The sequence below is a fragment of the Lampetra planeri genome, chromosome 8, assembly GCF_965212315.1.
Source record: "Lampetra planeri chromosome 8, kcLamPlan1.2.h2, whole genome shotgun sequence".
In the NCBI taxonomy this organism is placed as follows: domain Eukaryota; kingdom Metazoa; phylum Chordata; class Hyperoartia; order Petromyzontiformes; family Petromyzontidae; genus Lampetra; species Lampetra planeri.
In genome coordinates, this window is record NC_136114.1 from 16,082,383 (window position 1) to 16,105,433 (window position 23,051).

General features: G+C 51.9%; 1 protein-coding gene across 3 annotated transcripts in view; it reads left to right on the forward strand.

The window, feature by feature from the left end:
* Positions 1-22,925, forward strand: part of PARPBP (PARP1 binding protein) — a 29,574-nt gene extending 6,649 nt beyond the window's left edge. For 2 of the 3 annotated variants that reach the window (XM_078597223.1, XM_078597224.1), the window contains exons 4-11: positions 5,152-5,247; positions 8,129-8,293; positions 10,190-10,347; positions 11,982-12,150; positions 12,651-12,829; positions 16,614-16,701; positions 19,979-20,177; positions 21,147-22,925. In XM_078597223.1, coding sequence (XP_078453349.1) covers positions 5,152-5,247; positions 8,129-8,293; positions 10,190-10,347; positions 11,982-12,150; positions 12,651-12,829; positions 16,614-16,701; positions 19,979-20,177; positions 21,147-21,415 — 1,323 coding nt within the window. In that variant the 3' untranslated portion in view covers positions 21,416-22,925. The remainder of the gene's footprint in view (positions 1-5,151; positions 5,248-8,128; positions 8,294-10,189; positions 10,348-11,981; positions 12,151-12,650; positions 12,830-16,613; positions 16,702-19,978; positions 20,178-21,146) is intronic. The other variant, XM_078597225.1, reaches the window with a different exon arrangement.
* Positions 22,926-23,051: the final 126 nt, after the last annotated feature.

Below are 23,051 nucleotides of genomic sequence, written 5' to 3' on the forward strand. Positions count from 1 at the left end.
AGTGACCACCAGCCCTACCCTTCCTTATGAGTGACCACCAACCCTACCCTCCCCAATGAGTGACCACCAACCCTACCCTCCCCTGTGAGTGACCACCAGCCCTACCCTTCCCTGTGAGTGACCACCAACCCTACCCTTCCCTATGAGTGACCACCAACCCTACCCTTCCCTGTGAGTGACCACCAGCCCTACCCTTCCCTATGAGTGACCACCAGCCCTACCCTTCCCTATGAGTGACCACCAACCCTACCCTTCCCTGTGAGTGACCACCAGCCCTACCCTTCCCTATGAGTGACCACCAGCCCTACCCTTCCCAATGAGTGACCACCAACCCTACCCTTCCCTGTGAGTGACCACCAACCCTACCCTTCCCTGTGAGTGACCACCAACCCTACCTTTCCCTGTGAGTGACCACCAGCCCTACCCGTCCCTGTGAGTGACCACCAGCCCTACTCTTCCCTATGAGTGACCACCAGCCCTACCCTTCCCTATGAGTGACCACCAACCCTACCCTTCCCTGTGAGTGACCACCAACCCTACCCTTCCCTGTGAGTGACCACCAACCCTACCCTTCCCTGTGAGTGACCACCAGCCCTACCCTTCCCTATGAGTGACCACCAACCCTACCCTTCCCTGTGAGTGACCACCAACCCTACCCTTCCCTGTGAGTGACCACCAACCCTACCCTTCCCTATGAGTGACCACCAGCCCTACCCTTCCCTATGAGTGACCACCAACCCTACCCTTCCCTGTGAGTGACCACCAACCCTACCCTTCCCTATGAGTGACCACCAACCCTACCCTTCCCTGTGAGTGACCACCAACCCTACCCTTCCCTGTGAGTGACCACCAACCCTACCCTTCCCTGTGAGTGACCACCAGCCCTACCCCTCCCTGTGAGTGACCACCAGCCCTACCCTTCCCTATGAGTGACCACCAACTCTACCCTTCCCTGTGAGTGACCACCAACCCTACCCTTCCCTGTGAGTGACCACCAACCCTACCCTTCCATATGAGTGACCACCAGCCCTACCCTCCCCTATGAGTAACCACCAGCCCTACCCTTCCCTGTGAGTGACCACCAGCCCTACCCTTCCCTATGAGTAACCACCAACCCTACCCTTTCCTGTGAGTGACCACCAGCCCTACCCTTCCCTTTGAGTGACCACCAACCCTACCCTTCCCTGTGAGTGACCACCAGCCCTACCCTTCCCTATGAGTGACCACCAACCCTACACTCCCCTGTGAGTGACCACCAACCCTACCCTCCCCTGTGAGTGACCACCAACCCTACCCTTCCCTGTGAGTGACCACCAACCCTACCCTTCCCTAAGAGTGACCACCAACCCTACCCTTCCTTGTGAGTGACCACCAGCCCTACCCTTCCCTGTGAGTGACCACCAACCCTACCCTCCCCTATGAGTGACCACCAACCCTACCCTTCCCTGTGAGTGACCACCAACCCTACCCTTCCCTGTGAGTGACCACCAGCCCTACCCTTCCTTATGAGTGACCACGAACCCTACCCTCCCCTGTGAGTGACCACCAACCCTACCCTTCCCTGTGAGTGACCACCAGCCCTACCCTTCCCTGTGAGTGACCACCAGCCCTACCCTTCCTTATGAGTGACCACCAACCCTACCCTCCCCTGTGAGTGACCACCAACCCTACCCTTCCCTGTGAGTGACCACCAGCCCTACCCTTCCCTATGAGTGACCACCAGCCCTACCCTTCCCTATGAGTGACCACCAACCCTACCCTCCCCTGTGAGTGACCACCAACCCTACCCTTCCCTGTGAGTGACCACCAGCCCTACCCTTCCCTATGAGTGACCACCAACCCTACCCTTCCCTGTGAGTGACCACTATCCATAGCCTCCCCATTAGGTGCCACCAGCCCAGGGCACGGTGCGACAGCAGCTTAACTTGGTGGGGTAGAATATCGCAGTACAGTACAGTAGTGTATGCTAGAATCGGACAGCACAGCAAAGTGTGGGTCAGCACTGCATAGTGCTGCATAGCACAGCATACGAGAGTGCAGCACAGCCTCTGCGTGGATGAGTGGCCTCCGCGTGCTCTGGCAAGCAGGGCGAGGTAGCTGCTGACGTAAGTAGCCGGCCTGGCTTGGCATGCATTCTATGTGCGGTGTTGTGCGAGCATTTGATACATTTGACCGTAGAGCCAGAATTTAGCCCTGACTCTGCATAAATCGCGCACCGCCAGCACAATGAAATGTTTGCCGAGAACACAAACTTAATGGAGTGCTTAGCACCACAAAGAACCGTTTTACGACAGCTGACGAAAATCTTGGCCTTTGCAAAACGAGGTGCACATTTGTAACCTTTGGAAATAAAATTGGACAGTAAACGGATGAAAAAATATAGTGCTGATTGCAGCAACATTTTGACACTTTAAGTTTCCCTGTTCTTGCTGCATTTTCTTTGGAGAGCGCGACTTGGCCCCTCGCCTTCCCCATGCAGGAAATGGTGCTGCTGGAAGCGGTGCGCGCCCTCGTCAAGTTTCAGCTCCGTACCTTTTCGCGTTCTGGCTTCCAATTAGTGCTTCCAGTTCCCCCCACCAAACCCCCCGCCCCCCACCTCCCCCCACTTGCTTCTCCCACTGGGCGTGGGAACAGCAACGCCGCACATTTTGACGTGTGGCCCGACGGCTCCTTCGTGCGCTCCCGTCGCGGCGCTTGACTGGGTGCGGGCGCCCACTGCGTGAGGCGTTCACCCGCATCTCATGGCCAAGGCAGCCCCCCCCCCCTGCCGAAGGAATTCCTGTGGAGAGCGCAGTCGAGTGGGGGTCTCGTATCGGCAGTTAATCCTGTGTTCCCGTGTGCATGGCCATGCCGCGTGGACCTGCGGAGGCGAGGCCTGTGATTTGATGCAGTGCAGGGCCAGTGCAGCGATCGTGTCACCGAAGCTGCCCCCTGCAGAGTGGTGGAATTGTAGAGCAAAGCCGTCATCGGTTCTGCACAAACCCAACAATGATGGCGAGAAAATAAATGAGTGGGCGATTTGCCTCCTTCCCATATCGGCCCCTATGCATAAAATATGCAAGTAATTTTTACTCATCATAGAGGCCACACGGCCTGGGAGTGACATTTTTCAGCAGCATAGGTTTAATACAAATTCTGCATTCTTTTTGGCATACAACGTCATCAGCAGAGTCAAAATTATGACACCAATGCTCATAAAATGCCTTCAGATGTTCAAAGGCAAGACCTTCTCTTAGATATTGGTCCTAGTTCGATGGAAAACCATATGATACGCATCGCAGCATTTACCCTGTTGTGGAGTATATCAGCAACACAATAATGTTTAAGGTGATACTGATGTGGATGATGATGTTGATCGGGATGCGGTTGCCTCTCCCATTCACCATTGGCCACTGCACCCAGCCAAATTGCGCTTTGGTCACTTGGCTCAGCTGATGATCAGAGGGGGTGAACATCGGAGTGTTTTCACAGCTGTTGGTGGGAAGGGGGTGGGAGGATGGTGGTAACTGCCTCTACCTGGTTGTGGCCTGAACTGGCTTCTTGGTGGTGCTATATTGCAGGCTCAATGGTGTGGTAGTGTATGATCGGTGGTGTGATAGTGCAGGCCCAATGGTGTGGTCGTGCAGGTTCGGTGGTGTGATAGTGTAGGCTCAATGGTGTGGTAATGCAGGCTCTGTGGTGGGGTAGTGTAGGCTTAATGGTGTGGTAATGCAGGCTCTGTGGTGCGGTAGTGTAGGCTCAATGGTGTGGTAATGCAGGCTCTGTGGTGCGGTAGTGTAGGCTCAATGGTGTGGTAATGCAGGCTCTGGTGCGGTAGTGTAGGCTTAATGGTGTGGTAATGCAGGCTCTGTGGTGCGGTAGTGTAGGCTTAATGGTGTGGTAATGCAGGCTCTGTGGTGCGGTAGTGTAGGCTTAATGGTGTGGTAATGCAGGCTCTGGTGCGGTAGTGCAGACCCGGTGGTGTGATAGTTCGCGTCGGGTGTTTGGATTTTAAGTGGGCCCTATGCCACCCAAGTCTCATGGATTATGAAGTTATTGTTTGTGCTGCGTCAGCATTCCCCCCAAAAACTTCCTCGTATTATTTATTTATATCACAGTGTTACCCGTGTAAAAGATTAATCTTATGTAATTGCAGTTGACGTGGGTCACTGTGGGATTTGTAAACGATATTGAGACTGAAGAGGTCCCCATGAGCTTGTGATGAATGCATCTACGTGGCTGGTGGGCTCGTGAGTGGGTGTGAATGCGTGCAAGTACATGTGAATGCGAGTCTGTGAGTATGGGAATGTGTACGAGATGTGTATTTTTGTGCATGTATGCATGTGCGCGTGTACCTGCATACACGTGAATGTGGACTTGTGTGTTTGTATGCACATGTATGCATGTGTACGCGTGTGTGCTCGTGTGCGTGCGTGTGGATGTGAATATGTGCATACATTGTATACGCATTGCAGAAATTGTAACAGTTGCAGGTTTAGTTGAATGCCAACATCGTTGACCCTGCAGCATTCTATTGACCTCGTCCATAGGCTCCCAACCTTTCTGGACCCGCGCACGACTGTCAACCTTCAAAACAAAGTTACAACCACCATGCACCAACATTTTTTTCTGAATTAAAATCACTCAGCAATATTTTTTTGACCATTTCTCATGGCCTTGTCGACCACCAATGGTCCTCGGATCACAGGTTGGGAACCACTAGACGAGTCAAGAAAACGCACTGGGTAATATTCACATTAAACAAACAAGTTTGTAAAGTGGGGGGAAAATAGGTGGTGCAACTACCAGTCACCTCAGTCAACCCATAACTCCCATGTCTGTTCCGTGATCTCCAGACGCAGCTAATGAGTACGATGCTTTCTATGCCCTCCTGTTCCAGGTGTTGGCAAAAGTGGCCCCTCAGGAAAGAGTAATCTGAAATGGTCGTCGGCCTCCCCGTGGTCTATTCAGCCTTAAATGAGTAATATACTTGATGTGGTATTTAAGCAACAGCACTGGGGAGACAATTGCGGCCGGGAGTGGTACCAGCCACACCACCCACACCACCCCCTTGCGTGCAATGTCGGCTTTGATAGGTGCTCGCTAACAGCGCTTTCCCCATCACCCTATAGAAGCTATACTGGATATCTTTGTGTGTGTGATGCGACTTAGACGGAGCTCCTGGAGATTGTAAGCGGAGCACCCATGACCTCACGACCTCTCCCTTCCACCCCCGGGTCCCAGCTTCTCTCCTACTCCAGACTCAAGGTGTCTCCACTTGCATCGCTCACTGCCCCGTTTGGTATTTTGTCCAGATCCGATTCTGTTCTTGTTCTTGCTGTCATCATGGTCACCAGTTGGATTTGATCTTCACCGTGCCACGTTCAAGAGCGTGCTACGTAATGGCAGCGTTGCCGGGGGTAGTGAAGCTAAGATTTGAGAGTGGTGGCCGCCACGCCTGCGCTGAGAACAACACTGGCTGAGCCCCCTTTTGGAGTTGGGCTGTGTCTCCCTGTGTGCGCACTCCAACTCCTTATGAGCCATTGTGCAGGCCCAGTGGTCCTTGCCAGTACCATCTGGCAAATAGCAGCGTTTAACAGGCCTGTTGATGAGACCCAGAAGTTTGATACTGGGTGAAGAGTTTACCAGCTTAATTAAATGCTACTGTTCTACATTGGCTAGGTTTTCCATTACTTTCCAATCTTATCGTTTTTTGTATTGTTTGTTGTTTTAACTTTCTGACCCGCCCCTACTGGAAATCTGTGAAAAAGAGCCTCATAGCTCATTGGATCCTTCCAGTCTAAATAAAGATTCTGATTCTGATTTGTCTGGAAGACCAATAATAGGCTGATGGACTGAAACAAATATTGTTCTTTATGTGGAGAGACGGAGTGTTATCTGTCTGAATCATTGCCAACGACTCGAGCACTGGGTTGATGTGAGTGTTGTTGGATCTGCTCGGAGTGGCGTTTATTAGCGGGATCATCTCAAAACTTTTATCACTTACAAGGGCTTCTGTTTCAAATCAAATTATAAATACATTTGGTGTTTTATGCCATTCTAATAGAAACAAGGTTATCACAAAGGCTTATTTGTCTCACAGACATTGTCGACAGTAGTTTGGGAGTAGGCGGCTATGTTGCTGTGTGTAATCCCAAATGCGGTTTAATTAAAACCAAATTAAAAGTTGGACTGTGAAGCACACACAATGGCCTACTCTTTTAGAATAACCTCACGGGAAATGTATCGTCAACTGTAGTATTTTATGATTAATACACTTGTAGTATTGACCAGAGCGGCATGCCAGATTCCGACCACGAACCTCTGCAACAAGCGACAAATGCGGTACTACTTGGCCATGCCACCACCCAAATCTTACAGTAGCGAAGGCTTGGCCTCCTCTCCGGTGTGTGGAGACCGTACTGGGAGCTGAATCAACCGCTGGAACAGCGGCGAGTCGAGCTGTGTTCACGACACAGTGATCTGCGGGAATCTTCAACGCTTCCCGTGGAATGAGAGTGTAAAATCCGTGCGAGCGCACACAGGAAAACTATTACTGTTAAAAATGGAAAGGCTGTCATGTGTTGTTAGAGCACGCACAGCAGATCATACACCGCTCTCGTGGAGTTCAACATCGGATGATTATTCTTCATGTGGAAGAGCAACTGAGGTGTTTCCAGGCCATGCCTAAAAAAAGCTGCAAACCTGAATGTGCACTTACATAGCGTATAAATTTAAAATGCGTCCCGCTACGAGCCATTAACATCACCCAGGTGCACACGCAGTCAATGAGGCCAGAACTGAGTCTCGTGTGTATGTGTGTGCGCATTCATATGTATGTTCGTGTGTGTTACTGTCGCTGAACATGGAAGCTTACCACAAAGATGTGGGCCCTTGCCATCAGCCCCACTAAGATAAAACACCTGCCCCTTATTGTCTATAACTAGTGGGGTATTTGTGGAGGCTCCCATACCTGGGCGGTATGCTCATGACCTGCTCCGGTTTGGTAGTTGAGGTCTCACTCCAAATCATCGGAGCACCACGATATTTTCATTCGCTGCATAATTCTGTGCGAAAGCTGCCGAATCTATCGTTCCACGCAAGTCTCTGGGTCTTCTCAGCCGCAATATTTACCCCATTTTTCCATGATTGAGAAACACTGACCCTCTTACAAGAACGCCTGAGCCAGCTTGAAATGTTTACGTTGTCCTGCCTACGATCGATCCTGAGTTTAACGAGACTGGGTTGTATAAGAAAGTCACAGATCGTTAAAAGAAATGGTAACAGTTCTGTCGGTAAGCTCTCCCCTGACATGTGAGGATACAACTGTTGTGTCATGCCCAGCCACCACATGCCCAAACAATATCTGTTTGGCCAGATAGAGGGGGCTAAATTGGTACGACATGAGCGAAAGAAGACCGACTAATATGCATGGGAGGATGCAGAGCTGAGTGCACTTGCTGATGACTGGTACCAGCGGTGCAAAGATTAGCTTCTCTGGAGGATGCCCGTGCAGGATGCTACTGGGCAGTTGGAGGCAGTTGTCCTCCAGCAACAACAAGCAGAGCATCAGGTGGATTAAATACAGTGAGGTGGTACAGTGGGGAGTAACAGTGGTGCATCTTCCCGTCATCTCAGTTGACTGATAACACCTCTCTGTCCCGTGACCCCCTGTCGGTGAGCTTTTGATCATTCACGTGTCATTAAATGCACCGAGTACTCAGTCTCCTCCCCTTACCACTCTTCTTTCACCGTTCAATTCCCGTGAACTTCAGTTGTTGATGTCTCATCTCACATTGACTCAGTTTCATCTCATCCACACTGTATTCAACAACCATACTGCAGGTTACAACAACACACACCCTCGTACTCACCCACTCATCACACCGCAGGTCACCTCACTACGCTTTCTGCTTCTTCCCGCACACTGCTGCACTTTATATGTCGCTCCCATCTTCTCTCTTCCCAAGCCCTGATAATAATGTTACTCAATTTGTTCTCAACTCTTTGTGCTAGCCGCTTGAAAATTGTTGGGCCTTTTGGGCCTGTGCTTAGCAACTCTGTTAAAAATAACAAGCACCGTGACCGACTTGACCATTGCCCCGTGGCGAAGAGTGGCAGTTGTTATTATTTGTGGATGTGCGCCTAGGCCGGCCTGCGCAGTGCCCTATGCTCTTACCTGAGCCTCCTTGTCAACACCAAGGATGACCTCTCCCTGTCGCTGGTGCTCAATTTGCCCGAGCGCGGCCTGGACCATGACGCCTTCACGGCGCTCAAGCGCGCGGCTAGGGCGAAGCATACATCTCTTCTGCTGGTGAGGTCTTGCAGAGCGGCAAATCACTGGTCACACGAACACACTGACCCCCCCCCCCACACACACACTCCATAAACACACAGACTCCACAGACTAATAGACCGGACAGACACAGACCCTACAGACACACACAGACCCCACAAACACACAGTCTACAGATACACAGATCCCACAGACACACACAGACCCCACAGACACACAGACTCACAGACACACAGACATCACAGGCCACCCCCAAGTACCCAGAGAGGGGCTGAGTCTCTGTGGAGTTCCCTGGCTGATGCGTGTGGGTGGATTGTTTTTCCCACAAGACCGTGTGCTCTTTAGCCACCCAATCTGGCTTGGCTGATAACATGGCTGCGTTGTTTTTGTTGGTGTTGAAGTTTTTAAATTTCAAGCTGCAAACGTAGCTGCCCTTTTCCCATGAATATTTTGTGGGATTTCTTGCTTGGTCGGTGGACTTTAGCGTTTTTCTGAAAACCGTATGCACGCAAGCTTCCTGCATGCATACACCCTCACCAGCGCATAGACATGATGAATACGAGTGCGCTGCTAGTCCCGTACACGCTGCTTTTTGCAAACGCAAGCACGGGCCGGTGATCATGACGCACGGTGTGTGTGTGCTCTGCATCGTACGAGGCTCGATACAGATCACACATCTGCACTCCTGCTGAACCCTGCACTCTCTCTCACACGCTCTCTCTCGCATGCTCCTCCGCTCCTTCCAAACCTCTCCCTCACGTTCTTCATTCAACCGCCACCCCTCACGCAGGCCCTCCTCCATCCCAGGCCCCCCCCCACCCCTCTCTCAGCTTGCCCCTCTTGGTGTAATGCGGGGCCCAGCCAGAAGGTCTGTAATTCATTAAGGAGTGAAAATATTGTTTTCCAGATGTGAGCGTTGTGTGTTTACCCAGTGTTATGCGGGCTCCCGGGGCAGCGCGAAACGCGGGTTTGAAGTGCGCGAGTGTGGAGGGATTACCGGCCCCACCGCCTGTGTCAATATGCAAAGTGCCGAGTGAGCAGACGTTAGCTTTAGTTTGAAAAGAAATGGATAATAATAATGAAATGGTTAAAGTTATAGTGGCGCATTATTCACCGGAGCACAGCGGCGGCGTGGCTGAGAAACCAGTCCCAGGACAGAACTGCGGGCCGAACGATGCTGGCAGCGAATGTCGTGCGTTCACCGGTGCTGCCGGGAGCTCACGGGCAGCCCCAGAGCTCACCTCACAACGCACCTCGCGTGTTCCTCTCCCCTACAAAAATGTTTATTCATTTATTTTCCTTTCGACTGCAGCTGCTTCTGGTTAAAGGTCTTACCCGGGGCGCGGTGAAGCGGGGCCAAGGTGGCCACGCGAGACCACGCGAGACCACGCAGCCATGGCCGCACGGAGGAGAATTCGGTGTAGACGCCTGCGCCGCCGACTCGGTGACACGTGGGTGCAGTGGCACACAGAGTCCCAGTGGCGTACAGGTCTACAGGTCTTACTGGCACAAACTGTGGATCATGTGGCTCATGTATCCAAGGACCCTTGGTCCAGCAACATTTAGGGCTAGTTGCAATAGATCCCTTGGCCTTGAAAACTTCTAAAACATGGGACCTTAGTACTGGGTCCTGAAATGCAACTCCGCATACTCAGCCACACTACTGCTCATACGTGGCTCAGCTTCTAGTGGCTCCATAAGCTCACACGTTCACTCGCACACTCTCGCATGCCCGTAGGTGTTTTGCTCTGGAATTGGTGGCTGGGTGGTGAGCTGGGTGGGTGACTGTGGGTGGCTGGGCATGAAGCTGAGTTGGTAGTTGAGCGGGGAGCTGGGGGGCAGGGGGGAGCCCGTTTCAGGGTCCTGGCTGGGCAGCCGGGCGGAGACCGCTGATGCACCATGGTGCCGTTCCAGGCCGCCACATCGTTCGTTCGTCGCCTGGAGCTGGGCAGACGCAGTCGCGCGGTGGAACTGGACAACCCCCTGCTCCGCTACGCCCAGGGGCTCGGGGACCTCGTGCAGTTCCTGGACCAGCTGGTGGAGCTGCTGGCAGCGCATGACACTGAGCCCCGGTACTGCGGTCACGACCAGCAGCACGCACCTATGCACGCACCACCACCGCTCGTGCGTTACGCAGAGGCAGCAGAATCACGGCCTCACTTGTTGAACCTCAAGTGAGGCCATGTGCGGAATTTATTTGGCACATGGCAACGTCGATTCATCACTACAAATCAATTCACGCCCGTATGATGCACCCGTCGAATCGCACGCGTGAGAATTCATTGTCTACATTGAATGCAAATTACATGCAAATCATATGCTGATTGGGTGATGACATGGCCCAGTGGTGGTGTTTTACACCACTTATTGCAGGCTTTTGTAGTTCAAATCCAGCAGGTCGTCCCGGTTAATACTGGAATTGTCATCATCCACACCCACAAACATCGAATCGTCACACATACTGTAACAACAACCACAGCACTATCGCCCACAATAAGCCACCCTAATTACTACTGAGAGTGTAGTAACCTTAAAACACTCTACACCATCTGCTTCCCAGTGCACATTAAGGATCCTGTGACATTGTTCAAAGAAGTGTAGGCCTTTGTGTGCTGGCGTCATGGTCTCAATTTGCAGAGAAAAAAAATATTGCTTGAATGGGAAACAGGTAGAAATTGTCGCCCCCTACTGCAATAGTTTGCAAAACGAGGTGACTGTCCTAAAAATATTCTTGAGGCTAGGTGAGGCCTTTCTGGGTAAACTAGCATAACAATGATAATAGCATTATATTTGGGCTGGCCAGATGAGCAAAGGTACACGTGATACTTCAAAAGAGAGACACGGTGCAGACCATGAAAGCTGACAAAAGAGAATTGATTGTTAAAATTACTCACGACCCCTAATCATACCAATCCACCAAATGGCTGAAGTTGAATTGACGCATAGCCTTGTCTTTGTGTTGCAATGGAGAGCTGGATGCCCAATATTACATCCAGTTGGTATTATTAAAACATAATTTTTAAATAACTCTCATTGTAATTTGTAATATGGGACGCTGCCGTCATGTATTGAGTAACACCCTGGACTTGAAATCCAGAGGTTGCTGATTTGAAACAACGGTGCAAGTTTTTTAAATTCCTCCTCCTCGGTTCACAACGTGTTTTATATGGGTTCACGGCAGTTCGTAAATTGGAGGGTCACGAATGGTGAGGTAAAATGTGGGCACTCCAACTTTTTCCAAGATGTGGAAGAGTAGGCCAAAAATCCTCTACAGGGGCCATGTAGAGCTCCGTCGAGTGGATGTCCATTAATAGTGACGTGAGTGAGCATTGGTAGCAATGGCAGATGCAGAACCTAAACACACTCGGCTCTTGCAGATACACACTCAGGCTGGGTGCCATGGCCATGCCACAAGAGCTCGAAGCTTTCTTATTATGACAAAAAAGTTTTTAAGTGACTTTATTTGTGGCTGAGGTGACATCACAGAAGCAACATAAAAACACAACATTCACACCACAATGACATCACGAAAGAGGACGTGAACATCATTTCAGAGTATTTGTTTGTTAGTCATGGGAGGAACTTCTGACGACGCATCCAACAGCCTGGAAGACAAACAGCTGCGTAGCTTCTGGATAAGAGCTGCTGATTTTGCCGAGCGGCGTTGCTCGCTTTCACTGAGAAACGTGCGGCTCCGGCGGTGCAGGCGGGCGTGTGAGCGTGTGCTCACCGCTGTGCGGCTGCGCCTACTGCGGCTGCGCGTGATGGGTCACGCCGTGGGTCCCGCGCTCGACGAAGCGGCCGAGGAGCTGAGCGAGCGACTCAGGGAGGCAGAGGTGATGCCTGCTGTGCGTGGCGGCGCCAGCCCCGCTCAGGTAAACGGACTCGCACCTTCCCTGTTCACTCTGACGTTCTGCGAGGATTTGTTCTGTCTCTTCTCCTTGTTGATTTCTTACTCCAGGGGTTAATTTCTCCCTCCAGACGCTGCTAGACTGGCTTGGCATAGGCATTATCAGCACAAATCACTACCGCTAGAATGCAGGCTACGCCAACCCAAAATAATCCACTGCCATTGAAGCCCTATAGTCCTTAACTGGTGAAGTGGCTCAACAGCAGGGCGAGCAGCTCACAATCACATACCTTTCTGTGGTCGATAAACTTGATACCACTTTGTGGGAAAGTTAACAATGGTTGTTCTATGCATAGACTTGCCTCTGTTGTAGGAATGTGGAATTTCCACCGCTGGCTCAGAACTTCGAAGCGGAGATACGAGCTGCCTCAATGCTCAATTGAGCAGAACATCCCTTTGACTTTCAAAGCATCTGTGTGTGTGTGTGTGCGCACCACTGATGCCGCCATCTGCCATCTGCCATAGCCCCGACTTCACGCCATCAACCACGGCACGGCCATGAGCGGGCGTGCCGCCCTGGCGCTGCTGCGTAGCCTTCTGGACCACGAGGCTGCGCTGGCAGGGGGGCTGCATGGGAGGGATGGTGGCTGGGACCCCGTGGATGGAGGTGGCCTGGGACCTCTGCCCTGCCTTGCTCTCTTCAGGTCAGGGGCCCCTGTGGGCTGGGGGGGTCGTGGGAGCATATGTAATGTAGTAACTCGGCGGGAGACGACTTCACGGGTAGCACACTCTTTATTTTACCAAACTCGTTCACAGGTGACTAACACCCACTTAGTATCTCGGGTGACAAACACCCACTTAGTATCTCGGGTGACAAACACCCACTTAGCTACCCTGGCGACTAACGCCCACTGAGCTACTCGGGTGACCAACACCCACTTAGCTACCCTGGCGACTAACGCCCACTGAGCTACTCGGGTGACCAACACCCACTTAGTATCTCGGGTGACAAACACCCACTTAGCTACTCGGCGACTAACGCCACTGAGCTACTCGGATGACCAACATCCACTTAGCTACTCGGCGACTAACGCCACTGAGCTACTCGGGACACTCCCTGCCCGGGGTATCCATCTCGACTGTGGGTCCCCAGCCCGACCCACGGGGGCGTCGGACCCCGGGTCCCACAGCCTCGCCTCCGAGCCACACAGGGCCCCGGTCCCCACAAGGACGGCGGGACTAGGGGTCTCGGGGCACTAGGTCTTCAGCTCCGTCTTCGGGTCTTCAACTGGGTAACTCTCCCCGAGTGCTCTCGCGCGTCCCCCTTTATACCCCACCTGCGGACGTCGCTGCGAGCACCCACTTATTCGACCAATCGCTGGGCGCTGGCTACGATCCTCTTTTCCCACATCTCATCGTGCCTCACCACCCACGCCGCGCCGCCCCGTCATCTGTCACTCCCGGCGCGCGCGTCCACACCACGCCCACAACGCGTGCCCAACCCCGCACCCCGCGCCGCCCCGTGATCCATCACTGTCACAGTCGGCGCACGTCAACACCACCACTACACATACACCACAGCCCCATACATACAGGCAGACCTCGCTTAGTGCGACTCCGAAGAACACTCACTCGTTATCGCGCTCTTTGTTCGGTAGAAACTTTTGCAAAAAAACTTAAGAAAATCAAATATCTGCAAAGTGCTTATGAGTGAGAACACGCAGCAGTGCTGGCCAAGGAAACGTACCCACCCCCATAATTCGCTCAGCCAATGAGAGCGACGCAAGCTCTGAGCCAACCAGACCCTAACCCCCGCGAATCGATTATCATGATTCATAGTCATGATTATATATTCTATCTTGGTCCCGTGATAAATCACGAGATCAGGATAGAGTCTCAGGCTCCACCTAAAAGAAACCTCACCACATAAATTTAGACTGAGGGCATCACTAAGATCATGGATTTCCTGGAGCTCTTCTCTGAGAATGACCCGGATTGGGAGCGCAGCAGCTCCTACAACTTCGTGTCCCACCACTGCCTTGTAGGAGGAGTGCAGTAGAATGCACTTGTGAGTACAGTACATAATACTGATGTTATAAATTATTATTTTTATTTGTGAAATAATGTTTTCCACCTCTATTGTTATTAGCACGATTACTGATACCCCAATGAAGCCCACATATATTGCTCATAGGAAACAAATAACGCCGTCCAGAATGCATCCCCATATATATGTAGTGACGTTAATGGATTCACTATGTCGTTTAGCGCCAGCTACTGTCACAAGAGTGGAATTGTGCATTTGAGCCTCTCTCTGGCACCAGAGTGGGTATGGCATGGAAGCGGGCCCAAGGGGGCATGGTTCTGGTGGCAGTCAGAGAGAGGGCAAGTAGGGACGTGACAGTCTGGATGAACCTGAGGGGGCGCACGTGACCGGGACAGGGTAGCGATGGGGCCCAAAGGGTGGCTTGAGGGACACGTGATGCTTGGTCGACAACCTTCTGGTGAGATCCAGAAGGGGGCCACGCTCGGGAGCGTAAAAGGGAAGTCGCGAGAGCAATCGCGGCTGTCTGCTGAAATGGAACCCGTCGGTGCTACGTCTCTTCGATCTTCGGTCTTTACGCTCGGCATCGTGGGTCACGCAGTGTGTTAGCTGACTGACCCGGTTATGTAGTTACCCCGTTGTGGTCTAGTTAACCAGTGTACGTTTACGTAGTTACCCTGTTGGGGTCGTTTAATAAACGTGTTGCCTCCAAGTTCAAGTGTGTGCCTCCGTAGAACCCACTACATATACAATATAGTATAATGACCCCTATTAATGCTGATTCGATTCACCAGGTACGCATCTTGCGGGCTGAGCAAGGTCTACCTGTAACGCCACCATCACTGCAGCCATCACCACTACCATCGCTACAACTAGCGCTGGTGCCGCCACACCCACGCAGATTTCACCTGCACGGTTCGACTCGTGCGAGGATGCTGTTAAATATTCACACGAACCGGAGGATGTTGCCACCACCGTGAGCCCAGCCAGCGCCAGCCATGGCGATGTCACTTCTGCACAGAATAGTTATCGGTTGTGGCCAGAGGGTGAGAGACGAGTATTCCTGAGTCACATCCATGCGGGCCTAACGAAAACCAGTTTGATGGACAAGAGTAGCCAAGCGGGACACGCTCACACGCACGCTCACCCGTTTCTTATCTAATATAGATTTATATAGCTCCTTAATCCAAGGCGCTTTGCAACAAGTATAACATTGCACATAAGATGATAGTGGTTAACATAAAGAGTGATATTATTCAAAGTGTGGTGTAGTTTAGTGACAGTTTGGACAGGTGGGAGTTAGGGTAGACCTGGTCGTAGCTGGGGGGTGGGGGTAGCAGTAACTGGGCCAGGGAGAAGAGATGGCTTTCAAGGGAGGAGCGCGAGCATGTGCATGCAGATTGCTTGAGGTGCAGTCAGAGTCCATTCCAGTGAATGGGAGCAAGAAGGGAAAAGGAACAAGTGCATGACTGGGCGCGGGGCGAGGAAGGCACAGAGAGAGAGGGGGACAGTAGAGATTGGGAGTGGTCCCACTTGGTCTCCTTCACTCGATCTCACAGGCGCCCGCTCGCTTGCTCTTACATGCATGCACACACGTACACCTGCACTCCTTGCGCAGCATGCACATATACACTGCGACATCCAGACGCTGCCTGAATGCTCTGCTCCAGACACGCGCATAGAGGAAGCAGCATCGAGTGACCATCCCACATGGCCCAAAATACAACAAGCAAGTAACGGTGCATAGCCCTTGGTCAATCCACTACTGGATGAAGACCTCCCCACGCTATTTCAGTCTTGGGGGTTGACTTTACTTTAACATTCTGGTCAATGTGGGTTTGTGAAGGTGCAGTGTAGCGGATAACGTACTGTGCTACGAACCTGGCAACCCGAGTTCGATTCCAGTTCACAGACACCACCAGTTACGATTATTTGAACTAGTGCTGGGCCTCCCCTAGGTCGACTCAACCTCAAAAAAGTACCTGGTGCGATTTGTAAACATTTCCACTCAGGAGACAAAGGCGGCCGGGTGTGGTGCTGGCAAGCCACCACCTCGTGTGCCGTGCCAGCCTTCATAGTTGCCCCACTAAGAGCACTGGCCCCAACAGTCTGTTAAGGCTATAGTTGGTATTTTTGTATGTGGGCAACGGTAGTGGAGCGGTTATCACCCTGCACTCTGAACCCAGAAACTGATCTTGTTTCCCACTCACTGCCAACATCAGTGATGCATATCTTAACTGATTCTGGCCTCCCCTAGGTCAACTTAGCCGTTAATGAGTATCTGATGCAGTGTATATATTAGCACGAAGAAGACAAAGCTGACCATGGTGCTGGCTGCACTACCTCCTGGTGTGCTGTACTGGCAATTCATAGGGGCTCTCTGACAGCACTTGCCTCAACAGCCTGGGGAGACTACACAGGTGATTTTTGCCTTTGTGTTGCAGGTCTCCTGAGCAGGCGAGCGAGCCGTCCCCAGAGCCTCTGGTGCAGCGTGTGCACAGGCGGTGCAATCGCGTGCAGACTCCCACACGGGTGCGTCCCTCACCCCAACCCCGAGTGTGTGTACGTGGGTGTGTGTACGTGGGTGTGTGTACGTGTGTGTGTGTATGTATGCGAGTAGCTGTCGCGCATTGGTTAGCGTACTGCGCTCACGTCTAACATCAGTTACGAATATCTGAACCTGGTTCTGGGCCTCCCTTAGGTCGACTCAGCATCATATGAGTACCTGGTACAATGTATCAATATCACTCTGGTTCTTTCGGTAAAGTCACGTAGAAAATAAAATCAAATAATAATAGAACACGACGTTTCGGTTGCAACACAAGCAACCATCATCAGGTAAGAATGAATGATGAACACAGACACGGAAACAACATAGGCAGACACACACGTGACTTTACCGAAAGAACCAAAGAGTCATTCCTGCAGTCACGAAAGCTTCTAATCTGTATAAACATCGCCAATAGGGAGACAAAGGTGTGTGGTTCTGGCCACACCACCGCCTCGTGTCCCATGCAGGCCTTCATAGGTGTTCGCTACAGCACTTGCCCCAGAGAGTCTATGTGGGAGGTCTTTGTCTCGTGTGTACGTTTGTGGGAAGCGGTGGCGCAGTGGTTAGCGCACTTCCCTATGAACCTGGTGATCCAAGTCAGATTCCCACTCACGACTAATATCGTGACAAATATCTGAACATGGTCCTGGGCCTCCCCTTGGTCGACTCAGCTTTAAATGAGTACCTGGTACATCGTGTAAATATCAACACTGAGGAGACAAAGGTGGGCGGGAATGGTGCTGGCCATCCACCCCATCGTAGGTGCTACTCACGAAAAGAATTTGCCCCAACAGTCTATTTAGGCTATAAAAAGGGTTTTTTGTGTCTTTGTGTGTGTGAGCAACGGGTGTGGATGTGCATAATGTTTTTTTTTTTCTGTGGTCCATAAATATTGGAGGAAGTAGCCTCTCCCTTTGAGTGGCTCACTGATGTGCCATCTGCCAAGGAGGTGCAAAGAGTGATCCAGAATCTGAGATCTGATAAAGTGCCACACGGCTGATACCAGGACTTAGAGCTGAATGGACTTGCTAATGACTGGTACCAGTGATGTCAAGATTGGCCACTATGGAGCAAGCTTGTAAAGGACACTATTTGGTGTTTGGAGGTTGTCAACCTCCAGAAACAATAGAGGATGGAGGAGCGATACAGCAAAGAACAGAGTACCCGGTGGCTAAAACAATAAAAGGTGGGACAGTGAGCAGCACATGTGGTCCATCTGACAGTTATCTTGGTCAGTCAACCCATAACCCAATAGGATTGTTCTGCGACCTGTCAGTGTGTCTTCAACACTTTATGTGGCCTGATGTGCCCCTAGCCTGGCACAAGTGCTTTGTCACCATTACTTAGTGGCAAATGGCTACTTGCTGACAGCACTTGCCCCGACAGTCTGTTAAGACTATACAGGGGGATCTTCGTCTTTGTGTGAAAGAGATTTGAGCAGAGAATTATGAAGCAGGTCGTCTCGGGGGAGGACTAATAGCCCAAGCTATGGAATTCACTGCGCCGCGCTTGGACCGCGTTCACGGTCTGCGGTAAAAACGAGGACGTAACTCACAAGGTGCGCGGGCGGCATCAAAGGCAGCGTCCACGTGGGCCCGGCACCGTTGTCCCAGCCCTGTCTCTCGCAGCAGCGGCTGCGGCCAGACGCTCGGCCCCACGGGGTTCATGCCAGCGTCAGGCAGCGGCCGGGCAGAAACGCTGCGGCAGAGCACTGTTGGCCGCCTCTCCCATGGTGCTGCCGAGGCGAGCGGTGTGCGATAGTCGAGTCCAACGTTTGGCTGGGCGTTGGGACGGCATCACCCGGCGTGTGCGCGTGTGGCATGGAGAAGATTGGACGTTTCTGTCTGCCCAGACCCCCGCGTCTGCAGTGCGTGAAATCGGGACATCGCTGAGCCTCGCGTGACGGCACGCGAGGGGGCATGGGATGCGAGCGCGTGACCCCGAACAGCCTCCCTTATTGCATGCTTGTGTGTATACGATAAACTCTTGCTCTGCGCAAGTTCTGGATTCGCGAGTTTCACATATCCGTGAGTTATTAAATGTATACTAATTCCCTATTTGCGACCCACCGGACTCCACTATTCGCGAGTATATGTGCCAGACCACCGACACCAGGGAGGTGCACGCAGATTTTTACATTTGCGACTGTCTGCGAAGATGAGGCACACCCCGGCAGCTGCCTGTTTCGTCCTCAAGTCTCGCAGTAATCCCGCTCTGATCTTGCTCTTTGTGCAGTTTTACTTCGTAGGTTCTTACGGTCGACTCGTTGATGCATTTTGGTATAAACGAGTCGTCTGTGAGGTCCATTAAAAAGAACAGAAATGCAATCGGGCAAAGCATTGTGGGTAGCGCTCCCCACAGTGCTAAAATGAGAACTCTTTGTTGTTATCAAACACCTGCATCTCTCGAGGAGTCATCCTCCTGAATTCCTCACCATCACCAACACCTCCATCATCATTCAATCATCATCACCATCAAAGGTAATTAACAAAACACATTGTTCTTTTTAATGTTGTATTTATTGTAGTCATTGTTATTAAGCATTCATCATTTCCCTCTTATGTTCACTCGTACCAGGAACGTAACCATATTTTTCACATTGAATCAAGGTTCCTGCATTTTCAAATTCTGAAAATGCAGAACGTAGAGAGGGTTTACTCTATATAGGCATGTGTGTGTGGGGAGCCGCTGTGTAGTGGTTAGTGCACTGGACTAAGAACCCGGTGACCCAAGTTTCATTCCCGCTCACGGCCAACATTAGTCACACTAGTCTAAGGCTACCCCTAAGTTTACTCAGCCTCAAATGAGTACCTGGGGCAGTGTGTAAACATCGCCATGATGGAGACAAAGGCGGCCGAGCGTGGTGCTGGCCACCCACCCCCTGGTGTGCCATGCCGACATTTATAGATGCTCACTAATATTATTTGCGCCAACAGTCCACTGATGCTATCCGGGGGATCTTTGTCTTTGGAGCGGTAGCGCAGTGGTGAGTGCACTGCACTACGAACCGGGTGACCAAAGTTTGATTCCCGCTCTCGGCCAACGTTAGTGACACATATCTGAAACAGTCTAAGGCTTCCCCTAAGTTGAGTAAGCCTTAAATGATGACCCGGTGCGATGTGTAATCATGGGGAGGCAGCGGCGGCCTCCCCTCGTGCACTATGCTGGCCTCTAGGTGCTTACCAACTGCACTTACCCCAACAGTCTTTGTAAGCTACGTGGGGGATCTTTGTGCGTGCGTGTGTGTATCCCGCCCAGCCCGGATGGGTGCGTTCCCAGTTTGCCTGCACGTACAGGGAGGAGTTCCCCTGTGGCCTTGACCTGGCTCTGAGGGACGAGGAGGAGGTTGAAGGAGGGGAGGGGGGAGGGGGGGAGCAGCGCCCTCCCTGGCCCCGTGGACCTGCCTCGCGACGACGCATCCTGTGCACCTCCGAGCCCGCGTTGTCGACGTGCCCAGGTCAGCGCACACGACTGCCTTCGACATCCCCCCGGACATGCCCGCACGCTTCGCCACATTAACACCCCCCCCCCCCACCGTGCGAGCGTTGTGTTTCCCTGCCCGGCCCTCTTCGGTGATTTGCCATTGTCACAGCCACCACCGGCGTGCGCGATTGTTGTGGCTGAGCGGGTGTGGTGAGTGGTGACTTCACCGTGGCCCTCACGATGACCATCGGACAAAACAGTGTTGGTGATAAGAGAAGCTCTGTGTGGATGGGAATTAATGCAATGATTCCTGGAGACAGTGAAAAAGACAGAGAGACGGAGACAGACACGGGGAGGCACAGGAAGGTTCAGGCACACACAGATACGGCAAGGGTCAGACAGAAAGACAGACATACACCGGGAGGGACACATGTACAGAGACAGACACACAGATACACAGAGAGGTCAGACAAATAAGCAGAGGCCGAAAGAGAAAGAAAGACACTTCTGTGGACAACTAAATGAGTTGGTTGTCTGAAAGGCTGTGGGAGGCGGTCCACGGGTCTACTGCAGATACAATTTATTTCACAAAGCACCATAGTGTTTACTGCCCGTTGCACAGCTAACTAGATTGTATTCGTGACTCATCAACACATCTGGCTATTTACTGAATCTGATTGCTGGCATTGGTCATCCTCATCAGCTATAATCAATCCACTACTAGATGAAATCCTCCCCAATCTGCCACGGTGCATGGTGGTCCGTGACATTTCTTTCAGGGTTGACATTGGCCCACAGGTCCAGAAAGGTTGGGAACTACTGGCCTCAAAATTTGGGTTCGCTGTGAATGTTCGCAAATTACCGATCGTGTGGATGACAATGCGTGTGCATTGGCAGCCAGCACCACGAGCCATGGAAGTTCCTGCGCTCTGGGGCTTCTTAATTATGTGCCAAGCTCAGTGGTAGGACATGCGTGCCGTAATTGTTGCTGTTGTGTGGACAGAGCTGTCGGTGGGGCTGGCCGAGCTGCAGGCCGGATCTGTGGACCAAGGGTCAAGCAGCCGAACGCTCGTCCGTGGCAAGAGGCCACCTCCCTCACCCAGGCGTTGCACCACAGGCTCTGAACCGCAACTCAAACATCCTCGGGGGCCCGAAGTTGAGAAACGGGCCGTGGCACCAACGTCCAGGCAGGCACGAGGTCGGGCGAGGCAACCTGCGAAGGCCAAGCTGCTCTCAGGCCAGATGAGGCTGACCAGCTTCTTCCGCATGTGAGTGCCGGCTGCTAGGGGTCTTAGCTTGGCCGTGGCCACCACCTCCACGGCGTCATGAATGCTCGATGCTTCCCCAACCGTGCTCTAAATCGGAGAGGGCACTGTACCTGCAGTGCGGTAGTCACGCGACATGCACGCAAGGCGTATGGGAGTCGGGCCTCCCTGCCTGCCGTTTGTGAGCCGCACAACTTTGCATGGTTTTATTTTGATAAAACCCTTGGGTGCCATGTAGCCTCGCGCTGCGTTTAGGGAGCGGAGGGAGGGGCATGGAAGGTGAACACTGCACGTGGAGTCTCCCTGAGCCCTGGCTGTGCTGGCAGCGCCGTTGTAGGGAGGGTTGACTTCAGGCCTTTGTTGGAGAGAGGGTAGTGTCAGTGCAGGTGAGAGCAGGAAGAGGGACTGAGGGAGAAGGGATTTACAGATGGTGCAGTGAGTGTCACAACCCCTACTGCTTTGCGTCCTAGGCACTTAGCAAGAACAGACTCAGACGTGGGGGTTCTAGGGTTATACTTGAGGATCCTAATTTAATCATCCAGATGGCTTTGCGGCAGAGCGTCTTGTGACGCCTCAGGGCTTTACATGCAGACGAGTGTCTCTATGCCAATGTGAGCAGGACATCACTTTGACATCGTCGGGTTGGAGTCAATGTTTCATATCATGATGTGCTGATAATTTAGGGTTTTACATCGATGTATTAAATTAGAATCTGTATTTTTTGGATGGGATTAGAGGCTTTAATGGTTAATGTCAGGGAAAGCGACTTAGGCAGAGTTTGTGCTCGATGGGATTAGGGTCATGGTCAGGGTCAAGTTTGAGATCCTTGGCCTGGTTAATGCTGTCTGCCTCATCTCCTTGCAGCACACACCCTGGGGGGTTAGGGGAATAGTGACTCCAGACACAATGGACGCAATGGAGGCAACAGCGCTACCCTTTGTGAAATATTTTATTTACGTTTGATGATTGTATTTATCTTGAACTTATTTCGCACCGTACGTAGCCAACCATGTTAATCGGAGGTGTGGAGGAAGAACAACAAACTAAACACAAAAAGCAGTTCTAAAGAAATTAGTTTTCAATCTAGCTGATTTAAAAGTGCACAGCTCCAGTGGCTTCCTAATATCGGAAGGAAGAGCGTTCCAGACGGCCGGAGAAGCGCAATTGAAAGCGCCACGCGATGCAGTGATGGTCTTTGTTCGATGGCTCGCCAAAAGCCGCTGAGAGGATGGCCGGAGTTCGCGTGGTGATGGTTTATGCTCCTTGACGAGATCAGCGAGGTATTGTAGTCCATTTGTGGCGAGCGCTTTGTGTGTAATGAATGCGACCTTATAATGTATTTGTTCGTTCACCTGGAAGCCAATGCAGCTCGGCGAGCATTGGACAGACGTGGTCAAATCTTGCAGTACCCGTCACGGCACGTGCCAAAAAATGTTGTACATACTGCAGCTTGGTAATGTTTTTGCCAGACGTCCCGTAGAGTAGTGAGTTGCAATAATTGAGTCTTGTCGAAATGATGCTACACGCCACCATGTTGGCTATGTCACGACTCAATCGTGCTCGAATATGTTGTAGAGCCCTAATATGACAATTGCAGGACCTGGCTTTTACAGGTCGTGATCGAACGACATTCTGGTCGAGTA